At 37.1% G+C, this 13,119-nt stretch overlaps 1 protein-coding gene across 1 annotated transcript in view; it reads right to left on the bottom strand.

The window, feature by feature from the left end:
* The window catches only part of LOC144453510 (kinetochore-associated protein 1-like), a 158,937-nt gene that overhangs the window by 59,776 nt on the left and 86,042 nt on the right, over window positions 1-13,119 (bottom strand). Inside the window, exons 25-30 of the mRNA XM_078144822.1 lie at window positions 12,064-12,159; window positions 7,985-8,075; window positions 5,473-5,531; window positions 1,955-2,189; window positions 1,611-1,684; window positions 779-986 (exon numbers count right to left, since the gene is read on the bottom strand). Coding sequence (XP_078000948.1) covers window positions 779-986; window positions 1,611-1,684; window positions 1,955-2,189; window positions 5,473-5,531; window positions 7,985-8,075; window positions 12,064-12,159 — 763 coding nt within the window. The remainder of the gene's footprint in view (window positions 1-778; window positions 987-1,610; window positions 1,685-1,954; window positions 2,190-5,472; window positions 5,532-7,984; window positions 8,076-12,063; window positions 12,160-13,119) is intronic.

The following is a 13,119-nucleotide window of genomic DNA, read 5'->3' as shown; positions in this document are numbered from 1 at the left end:
TCTCGTAAGTTTGCCCGAAACAGAAAGCGTCCATGAACGAGGGCGATGTGGTTTCAAGCTTACGACGAAAACGAACACCAAAGTGTCCTACCCCTTCTTTTTTAGCAAATGAGCAAATTGAGCAAATGCTGAGCTCGTGGAGGTTGAATTTTCAAATTCCAAGATTCGAATCATTCGATCTCGCGACAAGACAGAGAAGTAAATTCTACAACCGTTGGGGGCGCTATTCAATCGGTACACTCCACAGCATGCAGTGTTCCCGTATATTCTATTTGTATTCCAGCGAGATTCGATCGAGTTAAATAGGTGTTTCTCTGTGTATTATAATTAGATATTAATTAGCGATTCAAGATACTGAATATAATGATAAACAAGAACTTGATGGAACTTGTTGATGTCTATATTCACGGCGTTATTCAATATTGTTATAGACACCAGAATTGTTGCCACAAGCCCTTGGTCTGATGTTCTGAATTGGTCACATGACTCATCACTGAGATCATGTAACAAAAGAATGGGAATCCCACATAAGAATACTCAATGTAATTATTTACTAACAACAATGAATTGTAATTTAAAACTATTGAACATTACACAACACTGATATGTTGACAAAGCAAACTGAAGCTTTTGTCCACAACTGTTGACTTGTTCACTAGTCTCTGTCTGATGGTCTGGGTTGGTCACATGACTCATGAGTGGGATCATGTGACATCAAATTTGCAGTTATATATCATAAGTTGATGTAAAATGAAAATAACTATTCAATTGTACTAACCTGGAAGGCTACTTATATATTCATTTCCTCTTTCTTCAATACTCTTATGTTCATACAATTTGAATATTAACCCAGCTGGCTGATTGGTCAATTCCAAGTGGGCTGGTTCACTCAAATTGTATTTGTATAACACCTGTTCAGTAGCCAATCGCTTGTATACGTCTGTTATCTTTTGGGAAGCATGAGTTGCCATTTCAGCTTCACTTGGCTACAGACAGAGAACATTAAAGTACTTTAGAGAAAATTGAAAAGTCATTAACACTTTAACATGCAGACATTTGTGTAAATTGTACGCCAATATTTTGAAAACTTTCTTAATCCTCTTTCTCCCATGGGGTATTTGTTTGTACACAACTAAGTTCACATTTTGAGAAAGAGTATTACACACATTAACAGTAAAGACAGATTTGAAGGACTGAACTTTATCACTTGTACTGATAATCAGTGTGCCTTCTACGCCAATTTGACGCACCACTGATGCACACAATTTCTAGTGACACAATAAGCAGTATGTACTTTAATGATACGATTGATACCAACATTTTGTAGTTCTTGGTCAAAATGATAAAAACTGGCATTTCTTGTGAGTCACCATATAGGAAGAGAAAGGGGAACACCAAATTTTGTGAAAGGCTTTAATTAATCTATAAAACAAGAATACAAATTTTGTAAAATAATAATCATTTCTAGACCTTGGAGGGTTTATTGACATGTATGTAATATAAAAATATTATTACCAATGGTATCTTCGGAGGGGGTGGGGGTGGGGGTGGGGGGGGGGGGTAAGCTATCCAAGGCAGTCAATAACTTGAATACAATTATACCAACTTACATTATTCTTGGCCAATTCTTTCCAGCGAAGTGCCAACATTTTACAGAATTTCAAGGCAATCACTTGGTCAGAACCTAGACAGATGAATAAGGGTGTAAACATTGCTGATAACAAAAAAAAAACAGTTTTAAAAAAAGTTTTGAAATCACTAAGTTGAACATTTCTAGAAAGACCCTTCACTCTACATAAGATGTATGATAAGAAGTGTAGAGGACAATTACTGAACACATGGTTAGAAGAGTGATATTTTGTCAAAAGAAAAATGGATACCTTTTAACTTTACAGATACTATAAGCTTTGCACACTACATGTATATACTTAATGACTGTGAACTAAAAACATACCTCTAGGCAGTTCTTTAACAATAAATCTAGCAGCAGCTACAGCCATTCTACAGTCCTTGATATTCAACAGTAGGTTTTTCAACTTCTCTAGAATGTTGACATCCATTTTTCTATTACTGTTCCATCCTATACTATCGTTGTTTACACCAAATATGTCCTCTTGCTGTTCCCATTGTTTCTTCACTTCCTTCATTTCATTTTCAATGGCCACCAGATGCAATTTTTCTGGACTTAACTGTGTATACACATATATATGAAGTATATGGTTATATGAAACAGTCAAGGGATTAAAATCTAAAGAGGGGGCTTTTTGTCCTGGCTATTTAAGATGAATGTTGGACAGGTCCGTCCACTGCCATCCACTGCGAGGAGTTCCCTGGTAACCTGCTGAGTGCAACTTGTATGCCTTGTATCCAGCATACATTTACTGTGCACTAACATGAAAAGACCAGCTCCCTGAAGCGTAGTGTTAGGGCTCAGGATTAGCAGTCAGGAGGTCATGGGTTTGAATCCCACTGGAAACAGGGGATTTTTCTGTGATGGACCCAAACCCAGGGCGAGTGTTCTACAGACTTGATGGATAGGCTGTATCACTCAGTCGTGTCTCACTCACAAGACAAGTGCGAATTTGTGGGGACTCTTTATTTGATAAATGACTAAAAAAGTTGGGGATGATTAATCACCTGGAGCCTGCAGGTGCTGTTTGCTGGGCCTGGGTAACTCTGAGATAGCCTGTGGATTGACTGGGAAAGCCTTGACAGTTCCATAGCAATGTGATATAGAGCGTGCAACATATATTAGCCCTGTCACCTAGTTCCAAACCTGAATAGAACTCTGTTTTTTATGTATGATTTTGTATATATATCTGCATAAAAGAAAATCACAGGGTGCAATTCCCAGCACAAAAAGTTAATTAAAAAATAAATAATGAAACTGAACTGAAAATGCTCCTGTATATCTTTGTACGTTCCACAGGTGTAGCAAGTTTCATTGAAATTGGTGCTCTTGGGTTGCTGTTTGGTCAAATATGTAATGTCCAGCTCTTGGGTTGCTGTTTGGTCAAATATGTAATGTCCAGCTCTTGGGTTGCTGTTTGGTCAAATATGTAATGTCCAGCTCTTGGGTTGCTGTTTGGTCAAATATGTAATGTCCAGCTCTTGGGTTGCTGTTTAGTCATTACTCCAGACACACAGTAATCTGTCACATCTATTCCTTTGTCTACAGTTCTTGTTAATCAAACATCACTGCCAGATCTAAATCTCAAAGTTTCATTTTATCATACCCCAAATTTTCCTGTGTTGGTGTACAGAATTATTTTGTAACTGGTTATTGATAGGTCAGTGACAGTGTCAATCAACTTGGATGGATACTAATACTGGTTATTGATAGGTCAGTGACAGTGTCAATCAACTTGGGTGGATACTAATACTGGTTATTGACAGGTCAGTGACAGTGTCAATCAACTTGGGTGGATACTAATACTGGTTATTGATAGGTCAGTGACAGTGTCAATCAACTTGAGTTGATGCTAAACGTACTGTAACAATATAAGTGATTATACTTACATTGGTGGTGTGCATAAAATTGGTATTTGCATTCAATTTGCAGTCTTGCATATTTTATGTTTGGGGTCAGAGCATTCCATACTCATGAAATCAAAAGTGCATGTGAATGCACAGTTTTTATGACAGGTCCCCTGAAATACTTTACTTCTATGTTACTGAATGGAGACATGATTTAAAAGAAATTGCAGGCAACAAATAAATACTACAAAGTGTCTGATAATGCAGGAAACTGCTGAATTTAATTCAATAATTGAACCTGAAGATCAAAGTCAAGGCCAAAGGTCAATATTTCAAAAGAAAGTTTAAACCCGGCAATGTGAGGGGGGGGGGGGGGGGGTAGACACTTGAATGCAGTCTCTACGTATTGATGTTTTTTTGAGTAATGTGGTAAGTCATGATTGTTCACTTAAAATATGGCTGCATTGAGTGAAAATTTATCATGAGCACCAAAAATAATGCATGTGTATGTTTATCTGGTTCTACATTATCTATAGACATGATCTAAAAGACATTAGCTACACATAATTGAGGTATGTAATTCGCCCAAAACTGACCAAGTACGGGCAGAGTTACGAGCTCGTAAGTCTCAAGTACGAGTGACGTCTGAACTCGTAATTTCCATATACGGGTGACGTCATACTCTTGCAGTTGGCCTAATTTTCGATGAGTACGCAGAGGACTCACGCTTGTCGTATTCCGCAAGTACGTGGCGAATATCCGAATTAATCGGTCATCCGAACTGACTACGTGTCCCCCGAAAAAATATATTGTTCTGATATCAAAGTAATGTTTCGGTAAAAATTTGAAGTTTGATGAATGACGATCGACTTGTGAATGAGCGCGGTTTGTCTTGGAGCTACAGTGTGTATAAAATCACTGTCCACCACTTGAATGATGTGATGTTAATGACGTACGGTAAAACAAAAGACGGCTACATCAAGTGCATTGGAACGATCACACCTTCAATAACATCTCAATAAAGTTGTTCTCCTATTGACCGCCCCGTTGTCTTTTGTATGATTCATAAAAGATTTGAAATGATTGTGAAATGGTGAGAACGGCATGTCACACTCTGACTATAGTGGCGACTTTCAAACAACTTATCGGCATGAGATGTAACGCAACCATTGATGATTGACTGTGATACCGAAAAGATGATTGTCGGTCAGAAGTGAAAGGAGTTTCGTATCGTTTCTTTTTCCATGGCCCAATAAAGATTTTCAAAGGTGTAAAACCTTTTCAGCTTCGGCCTACCTATAAATCTGCGATGTCTAGGAAGGAATCTTCACTCGATCGTGAAACTTAAGATAAAGTCGAAAACGATGTCCCGTGTGAACCAGTACCATTGCACGGCGAAGCGGCAGCTATGCTTTCTCCGTGTTTGTTATGGCTAGAGTCGCAGCCTGATTGTGAACCTACCCAGTTGTTATTGCTCCGTAGTTTACACTGAAATGCAGCAGACAGCCGTGCAATGAAACAGGAACCCCTGACGTCACTCGTACTTGAGACTTGCGAGCTCGTAACTCTGCCCGTACTTGGTCAGTTTTGGGCCAATTACTTACATGCTATACAGGAAACTTTTAAAAAGGGTACATTTCACATTTTGAGAGCAATGACGGAAGTTACATACGATCAAATTGGCTCGAGCGTACACACAACAAAGCTGCCTTTGTATATCTGCGTTGTCCTCCCCTGATAAAGACACAATTTAACCTAGGTACTTTTAAGTACTCACAAACTGCAGAGGTTTGCCATATAGCAATATGCGGAGCATTCTACCCGGTTTCCAAGACTTCGGGAAAATAGCCATACATTCTGTTTTGGTAGTATGAAAGAGAATGTCGTGGTCGTTTCCATAATGATCGCAAATGCCTATCAATTTATGCAATGCTTTCGCTGACGGACAAATCAAAACTGGATTCAGAATTACTCTTATTTGAATACCTGTCTTACCTTCAATACTTCTGCCACTGGTAACAGATTGCATACCGAGTCTGCATTCAACTCTGGAGCTGAAGATAGGAAAACAATTGTTTCAGAAATACTTTATCCTCTGTATCAACCAGTTTCTTTTGTATCTCAGGCCAGAAAAAATATAAAAAAGCTGTTCAACGGGCAACCCAGCCCATCACATCGGGTAGGTAGATCAATTGCTTTTAATTTTTATTTTTACAATGTTGGAGAAGGATTGAAATACGAGCTGATGGCAAGACATTTTAGATTGATCTTAATATAGAACTTATTATTCAGTCATTTTGATTTCATCTCTTGCAATTTGTCTATGGCAATCGATTTCCATCAGTTCTACAGTTAGGAAATGTACATACTTTACGGTTAAACAAATTGTGTAGCTTCTCTGACCCTCTCTCCTCTCAAAAAATGTTAAGACCCTCTAAATGAAACTCCAGAATTTTTTTAGCAACCCTTTCTGTCACATACACTACAGTGAAGATATAAAATTATATGGTATAATGATGTGTTAAAATAACAGTGATAAGTTAAACCAACTACAATAACAGTCCCCCAAACGAGAGTGCTTTTTAAATTACAAAGGATGTGGATTTCATATGGACAAGGAGATGTCTCATAATGAGCTCTAACCTATACAGGTGGTACTTAGCCAGCTACCTTCCATCTTGTTTTGAGAGAAAGACAATTATCTCTGTGATTGCTACTGATTGGAAGGAGACAACTCCAAAGATGAAAACCTTTTTGAAAATAAGGACAATGTAGGAGGCCATTTAGAGGCATACATTTATCAAACCATAGACATAATTTAAAGTCTTACAGTACTTGAATATGGTATCAAAATACTAGAATTGAGACAATTATACTATGCAGTACATATATGGCTATGAAGTGTACATTTGTATTTTGTTGTAACAAAGCAGATTGAAAGATATCTTGCAGATGTGCACTTGGTAACTGACTTCTGAAGTTTATTTTGGTTCCAAAAAATCATGAATAAAGGGCAAAACATTTCAAAACTTTCAGACTATCAGCATGTTGACAGCCCAAAGACTACTCAACCCCCTTCCCATAGTCATAAATATTTGCTCCTTGATGCAACAGCTTAGTTTAATCTCAATTCAAATCTCTTGTATGCATCGTCAGAGCCACAGTATACAGCAAGATTATATAATTTGGAATTGACTCAAATGCATATGGTGACTTGTATCATTCAGAAAATATAAATAAATCACCTTAATTTTGAAACAAAGTGTAAATTTTACTAACATGTGAAGCCCGCATGAGGATATATTGCCAATCATCAAAAAAAAAAAAAAAAAAAAAAATCAAATAAAAAAAAAATTGAAATGCCCCAAATGTGGGTAGGTCGGGCCCGTTGAACAGCTTTTTTATTTTTCCTGGCCTCATACAATACAGATATATACTTGGTTTTGTCTTCTTGTTAAATTCAATGAACTGTAAAAACAATCAGTCAGTACTTAAGGTTCTTTCAGTCCTCTTGTTCCATTGGCAACGTCACCGGTAACGGTAAATTTTTACAGAGAAAATACACTGCCGATTTTGACAGTTATGGTAGCTATTTGTCTGTACGATCTTCCCACCATGTATATTTTCAGTATGTATGTTCTCACATATGGGTACCAATTGATGTTGGTATTCCTGGTTTTCCTCCAATCATAATTGATTCACAATATTTGTGAGATCATGAGAAAATACGAAATAATTTCTGACAGTGGAACTCAAGTTAAATGAAAAGACGTGGAGAATACAGGGGTATACTAACTGTTCAGTGCTCCTATTGCATATGTCTGGAGTCAGCTATTAGACAATGCTGGTGACTCTTACATAATTGTTCACCGCCTGGTCTGGTGTGTCTCAAGTGTGTCTCAAGACTGATTTCTCAGCGATAAAAGTGTCATAACCCAAACAACATGTGGAACAATTGCAGTAAATGTTGAAACAAAGCAATTGAAGTAATTAAGTAACATCTACATATAAACATCATTCTTTATTTTGTGGAATCAGCTGTAATGTCTGTCCCATGTTGTCACAAAGGTCACAAAATTGTAATTGAATCATGGGTGTCAGAGATATAGCTGTCCATGGAAGGATGGACATGGGTCGTTCTTATAGCCCCCTCTGGCCAGTGCCTGATGGGGGCTAATAAAGCACATTTTTATTGTAAACCTAGATATTTTCATAACTAGAGTTTTCGAAGACTAATTTTTACTAATTACCAAGTTGGTACATTGTGTTCATACACAAGAAGTCATTTTTTCCCTTACTTCTTTTCATGTTTTGTTTTCCAACAAAATAAGCAAAAAAAATCTTTTTTAGCCAAAATTTTCCAGGTTTACAATATCTTGAACATGTATATGATTTTTTTGACAGGGAGGTGTCTGAGTGAATATCATGTAACCATAATTCTACATTCGGGAAGATGTAATGAACTTGACATAAACATCTAGTACTGAATGTGAAAGCATCAACTTACTGACTATTTTCCAAGGATTACCATACATAAGTGGATGAAATGGAAGTTTGGTTTCCGCCAAGTGTGGAAGTGATTCACTGTCATGAAGCAGCTGGTATGAAGTATAGAAGACAACCATTAATAATAGAATTGAAACTAATAATAACAACAAAATGTCTTCCTGTCTTTGTAAAAGCAAGAATAAGACAACAGGATTGTCATCGTGACAACTATGCACATGACAACATACCATGTGAAGTATCTCATCGTGACAACTATGCACATGACAACATACCATGTGAAGTATCCCATGACATCTATGCACAACATACCATGTGAAGTATCTCATCGTGACAACTATGCACATGACAACATACCATGTGAAGTATCCCATGACATCTATGCACATAACATACCATGTGAAGTATCTCATCATGACAACTATGCACATGATAACATACCATGTGAAGTATCCCATGACATCTATGCACAACATACCATGTGAAGTATCTCATCGTGACATCTATACACATGACAACATACCATGTGAAGTATCTCATCGTGACAACTATGCACATGACAACATACCATGTGAAGTATCCCATGACATCTATGCACAACATACCATGTGAAGTATCTCATTATGACAACTATGCACATGACAACATACCATGTGAAGTATCCCATGACATCTATGCACATAACATACCATGTGAAGTATCTCATCGTGACAACTATGCACATGATAACATACCATGTGAAGTATCCCATGACATCTATGCACAACATACCATGTGAAGTATCTCATCGTGACAACTATGCACATGACAACATACCATGTGAAGTATCCCATGACATCTATGCACATAACATACCATGTGAAGTATCTCATCGTGACAACTATGCACATGATAACATACCATGTGAAGTATCTCATCGTGACAACTATGCACATGATAACACACCATGTGAAGTATCCCATGACATCTATGCACATGATAACATACCATGTGAAGTATCTCATCGTGACATCTATACACATGATAACATACCATGTGAAGTGTCCCATGACATCTATGCACATAACATACCATGTGAAGTATCTCATCGTGACATCTATACACATGATAACATACCATGTGAAGTATCTCATCGTGGCAACTATGCACATGACAACATACCATGTGAAGTATCTCATAGTGACAACTATGCACATGATAACACACCATGTGAAGTATCCCATGACATCTATGCACAACATACCATGTGAAGTATCTCATCGTGACAACTATGCACATGATAACATACCATGTGAAGTGTCCCATGACATCTATGCACATAACATACCATGTGAAGTATCTCATCGTGACAACTATGCACATGATAACATACCATGTGAAGTGTCCCATGACATCTATGCACATAACATACCATGTGAAGTATCTCATCGTGACAACTATGCACATGATAACACACCATGTGAAGTATCCCATGACATCTATGCACATGATAACATACCATGTGAAGTATCTCATCGTGACATATATACACATGATAACATACCATGTGAAGTGTCCCATGACATCTATGCATATAACATACCATGTGAAGTATCTCATCGTGACATCTATACACATGATAACATACCATGTGAAGTGTCCCATGACATCTATACACATAACATACCATGTGAAGTATCTCATCGTGATAACTATGCACATGATAACATACCGTGTGAAGTGTCCCATGACATCTATGCACATAACATACCATGTGAAGTATCTCATCGCGCGCGACAACTATGCACATGATAACATACCGTGTGAAGTGTCCCATGACATCTATGCACATGATAACATACAGTGTGAAGTATCCCATGACATCTATGCACATAACATACCATGTGAAGTAACTCATCGTGACATCTATGCACATGATAACATACCATGTGAAGTATCCCATGACATCTATGCACATGATAACATACCGTGTGAAGTATCCCATGACATCTATGCACATGATAACATACAGTGTGAAGTATCCCATGACATCTATGCACATAACATACCATGTGAAGTAACTCATCATGACATCTATGCACATGATAACATACCATGTGAAGTATCCCATGACATCTATGCACATGATAACATACCGTGTGAAGTATCCCATGACATCTATGCAAATAACATACCATGTGAAGTAACTCATCATGACATCTATGCACATAACATACCATGTGAAGTATCCCATGACATCTGTGCACATAACATACCATGTGAAGTATCTCATTGTGACAACTATGCACATGATAACATACCATGTGAAGTATCCCATGACATCTATGCACATGATAACACACCACGTGAATTATTTCATCGTGACATCTATACACATGATAACATACCGTGTGAAGTATGTCGTGACAACTATGCACATGATAACATACCGTGTGAAGTATGTCATCGTGACAACTATGCACATGATAACATACCATGTGAAGTATCTCATCGTGACAACTATGCACATGATAACATACCATGTGAAGTATCCCATGACATCTATGCACATGATAACATACCACGTGAAGTATGTCATCGTGACAACTATGCACATGATAACATACCACGTGAAGTATCTCATTGTGACAACTATGCACATGATAACATACCATGTGAAGTATCCCATGACATCTATGCACATGATAACATACCACGTGAAGTATGTCATCGTGACAACTATGCACATGATAACATACCACGTGAAGTATCTCATCGTGACATCTATACACATGATATTAAACATAGTGATCAGTGGTGATAGTTTCAGGGTATGCTTTTTGACATGAATGAAAAATGTTATTAATTTTATTTTTATGTAGCCTTGATATCTGGAGGTATGACAAAACATTTACCCAATTGTACAATTCTCAATGGAATATAAACATAACTGAGAAATGAAGAAATTTTGGACAATGTAGATGAAAAATCTTGTTAAATCAAAGCTATACTTCTCATCCTACAAAATCATTTCAGCATAGCATCATGAAAACTCAATAAACAAACATCATATTTCACATCACTTGGCACCTATAAGCATCACATTTCACATCACTTGGCACCTACAAACATCAAATTTCACATCACTTGGCACCTACAAACATCAAATTTCACATCACTTGGCACCTACAAACATCAAATTTCACATCACTTGGCACCTACAAACATCAAATTTCACATCACTTGGCACCTACAAACATCAAATTTCACATCACTTGGCACCTACAAACATCAAATTTCATATCACTTGGCACCTACAAACATCAAATTTCACATCACTTGGCACCTACAAACATCAAATTTATCATCACTAGGCACCTATAAGCATCACATTTCCTATAAACCTTTCTTCATGTAAATTCAACATGTTAGCATCAGCACTCATCATCAAATTTCATGTACACTCCATACTTGAATCATCAAATTTCATGTACACTCCATACTTGAATCATCAAATTTCAAGTACACTCCATACTTGAATCTGCATCAAATTTCATGTACACTCCATACTTAAATCATCAAATTTCACATACACGCCATACTTGAATCATCAAATTTCATGTACACTCCATACTTAAATCATCAAATTTCAAGTACACTCCATACTTGAATCATCAAATTTCATGTACACTCCATACTTAAATCATCAAATTTCACATACACGCCATACTTGAATCATCAAATTTCACATACACTCCATACTTAAATCATCAAATTTCATGTACACTATACTTGAATCATCAAATTTCATGACTCCATTTTTGAATCATCAAATTTCATGTACACTCCATACTTGAATCATCAAATTTCATGTACACTCCATACTTGAATCATCAAATTTCATGTACACTCCATACTTGAATCATCAAATTTCACATACACTCCATACTTAAATTGATCAAATTTCATGTACACTCCATACTTGAATCATCAAATTTCATGACTCCATACTTGAATCATCAAATTTCATGTACACTCCATACTTGAATCATCAAATTTCATGTACACTCCATACTTGAATCATCAAATTCCCAAACATACCTGATCTTCCTCTGTCTTGTATCTATATGCCACTTCATACTGAGAGGCTTTGCTGCATCTAGTATACACAGTCAGGTACTCAAGTAGTTTCAAGCCCTTCATGGAAATAAAATAATGAAGATATAATAGTCACATGCATGCCAAGATCTAGTGACTCCTACCTCACATAGTAGCTAGTAGCAAAATTAAGCATTAAAAGACACACACATCATCACCTCATTGCAGAAAGGTTGTATCTGCTATGCAATTGTATTGGCAGATACGATCTTACTGCACTGACACGACGACATATCCTAGATTTGTCTAACTTATAGACAAGCCTTCATCGAAGACATACCCCCAAAAAAGGATTTGTTGTAGTAGGAACGAATAGATTTTTGTTGGTGCTATTGAAAGGTGTGGTGTATTGTTTGAACATGAAATACAGTTATAGATTGATATGTTAGAGTACTTAGTAATGTAATTGCTGAAATATGTGAGGAGTGATGTATAGAAAACGGAAGTATGATTTGTGTGTATATATATGTGTCATGTAACAAAGAATTCGAAATCGGAACAGTTGCGGGGCAAAGTGCTAGATCTATAGCACTTCGCCACTTTTTGACAAAGTGCTAGATCTAGCACTTTAGCGAAAACTGACGAAGTGCTAGATCTAGCACTTTGTCAAAAAGTGGCGAAGTGCTAGATCTAGCACTTCAACAAAGAGTGGCAAAGTGCTAGGTCATCGGTAAATATGTCATGTTATACCGGTAATGGACATGTTATTACTCTCAGTGTAAAATGTTACTTCCCGTGTTAACGACCTTAGAGTTTGATTTTCCGTATGTTTTGCCAATGCACAAACAAGTTTCTACTTCGTAATTTTCAGTAACGTTCAGTTTTGTATTTTTTCGATGTTCTATGCGGCGAAAACTACAGCACGTGGTCGTTTCCCTTCCACGTTTCGTAATCCTTACAACGGCTTGACACCACTACCAACAACCGCAGACCGCCATTTTGACAGCTGTCACGTCAAATAACGCACTCCCATATACAGTCGAAACTACGAACATTTTG

The sequence above is a fragment of the Glandiceps talaboti genome, chromosome 2 (genome assembly GCF_964340395.1).
Source record: "Glandiceps talaboti chromosome 2, keGlaTala1.1, whole genome shotgun sequence".
NCBI lineage: Eukaryota > Metazoa > Hemichordata > Enteropneusta > Spengelidae > Glandiceps > Glandiceps talaboti.
Note: the sequence above shows the minus strand (reverse complement) of the source record. Positions and strands in the feature narration are given on the sequence as shown.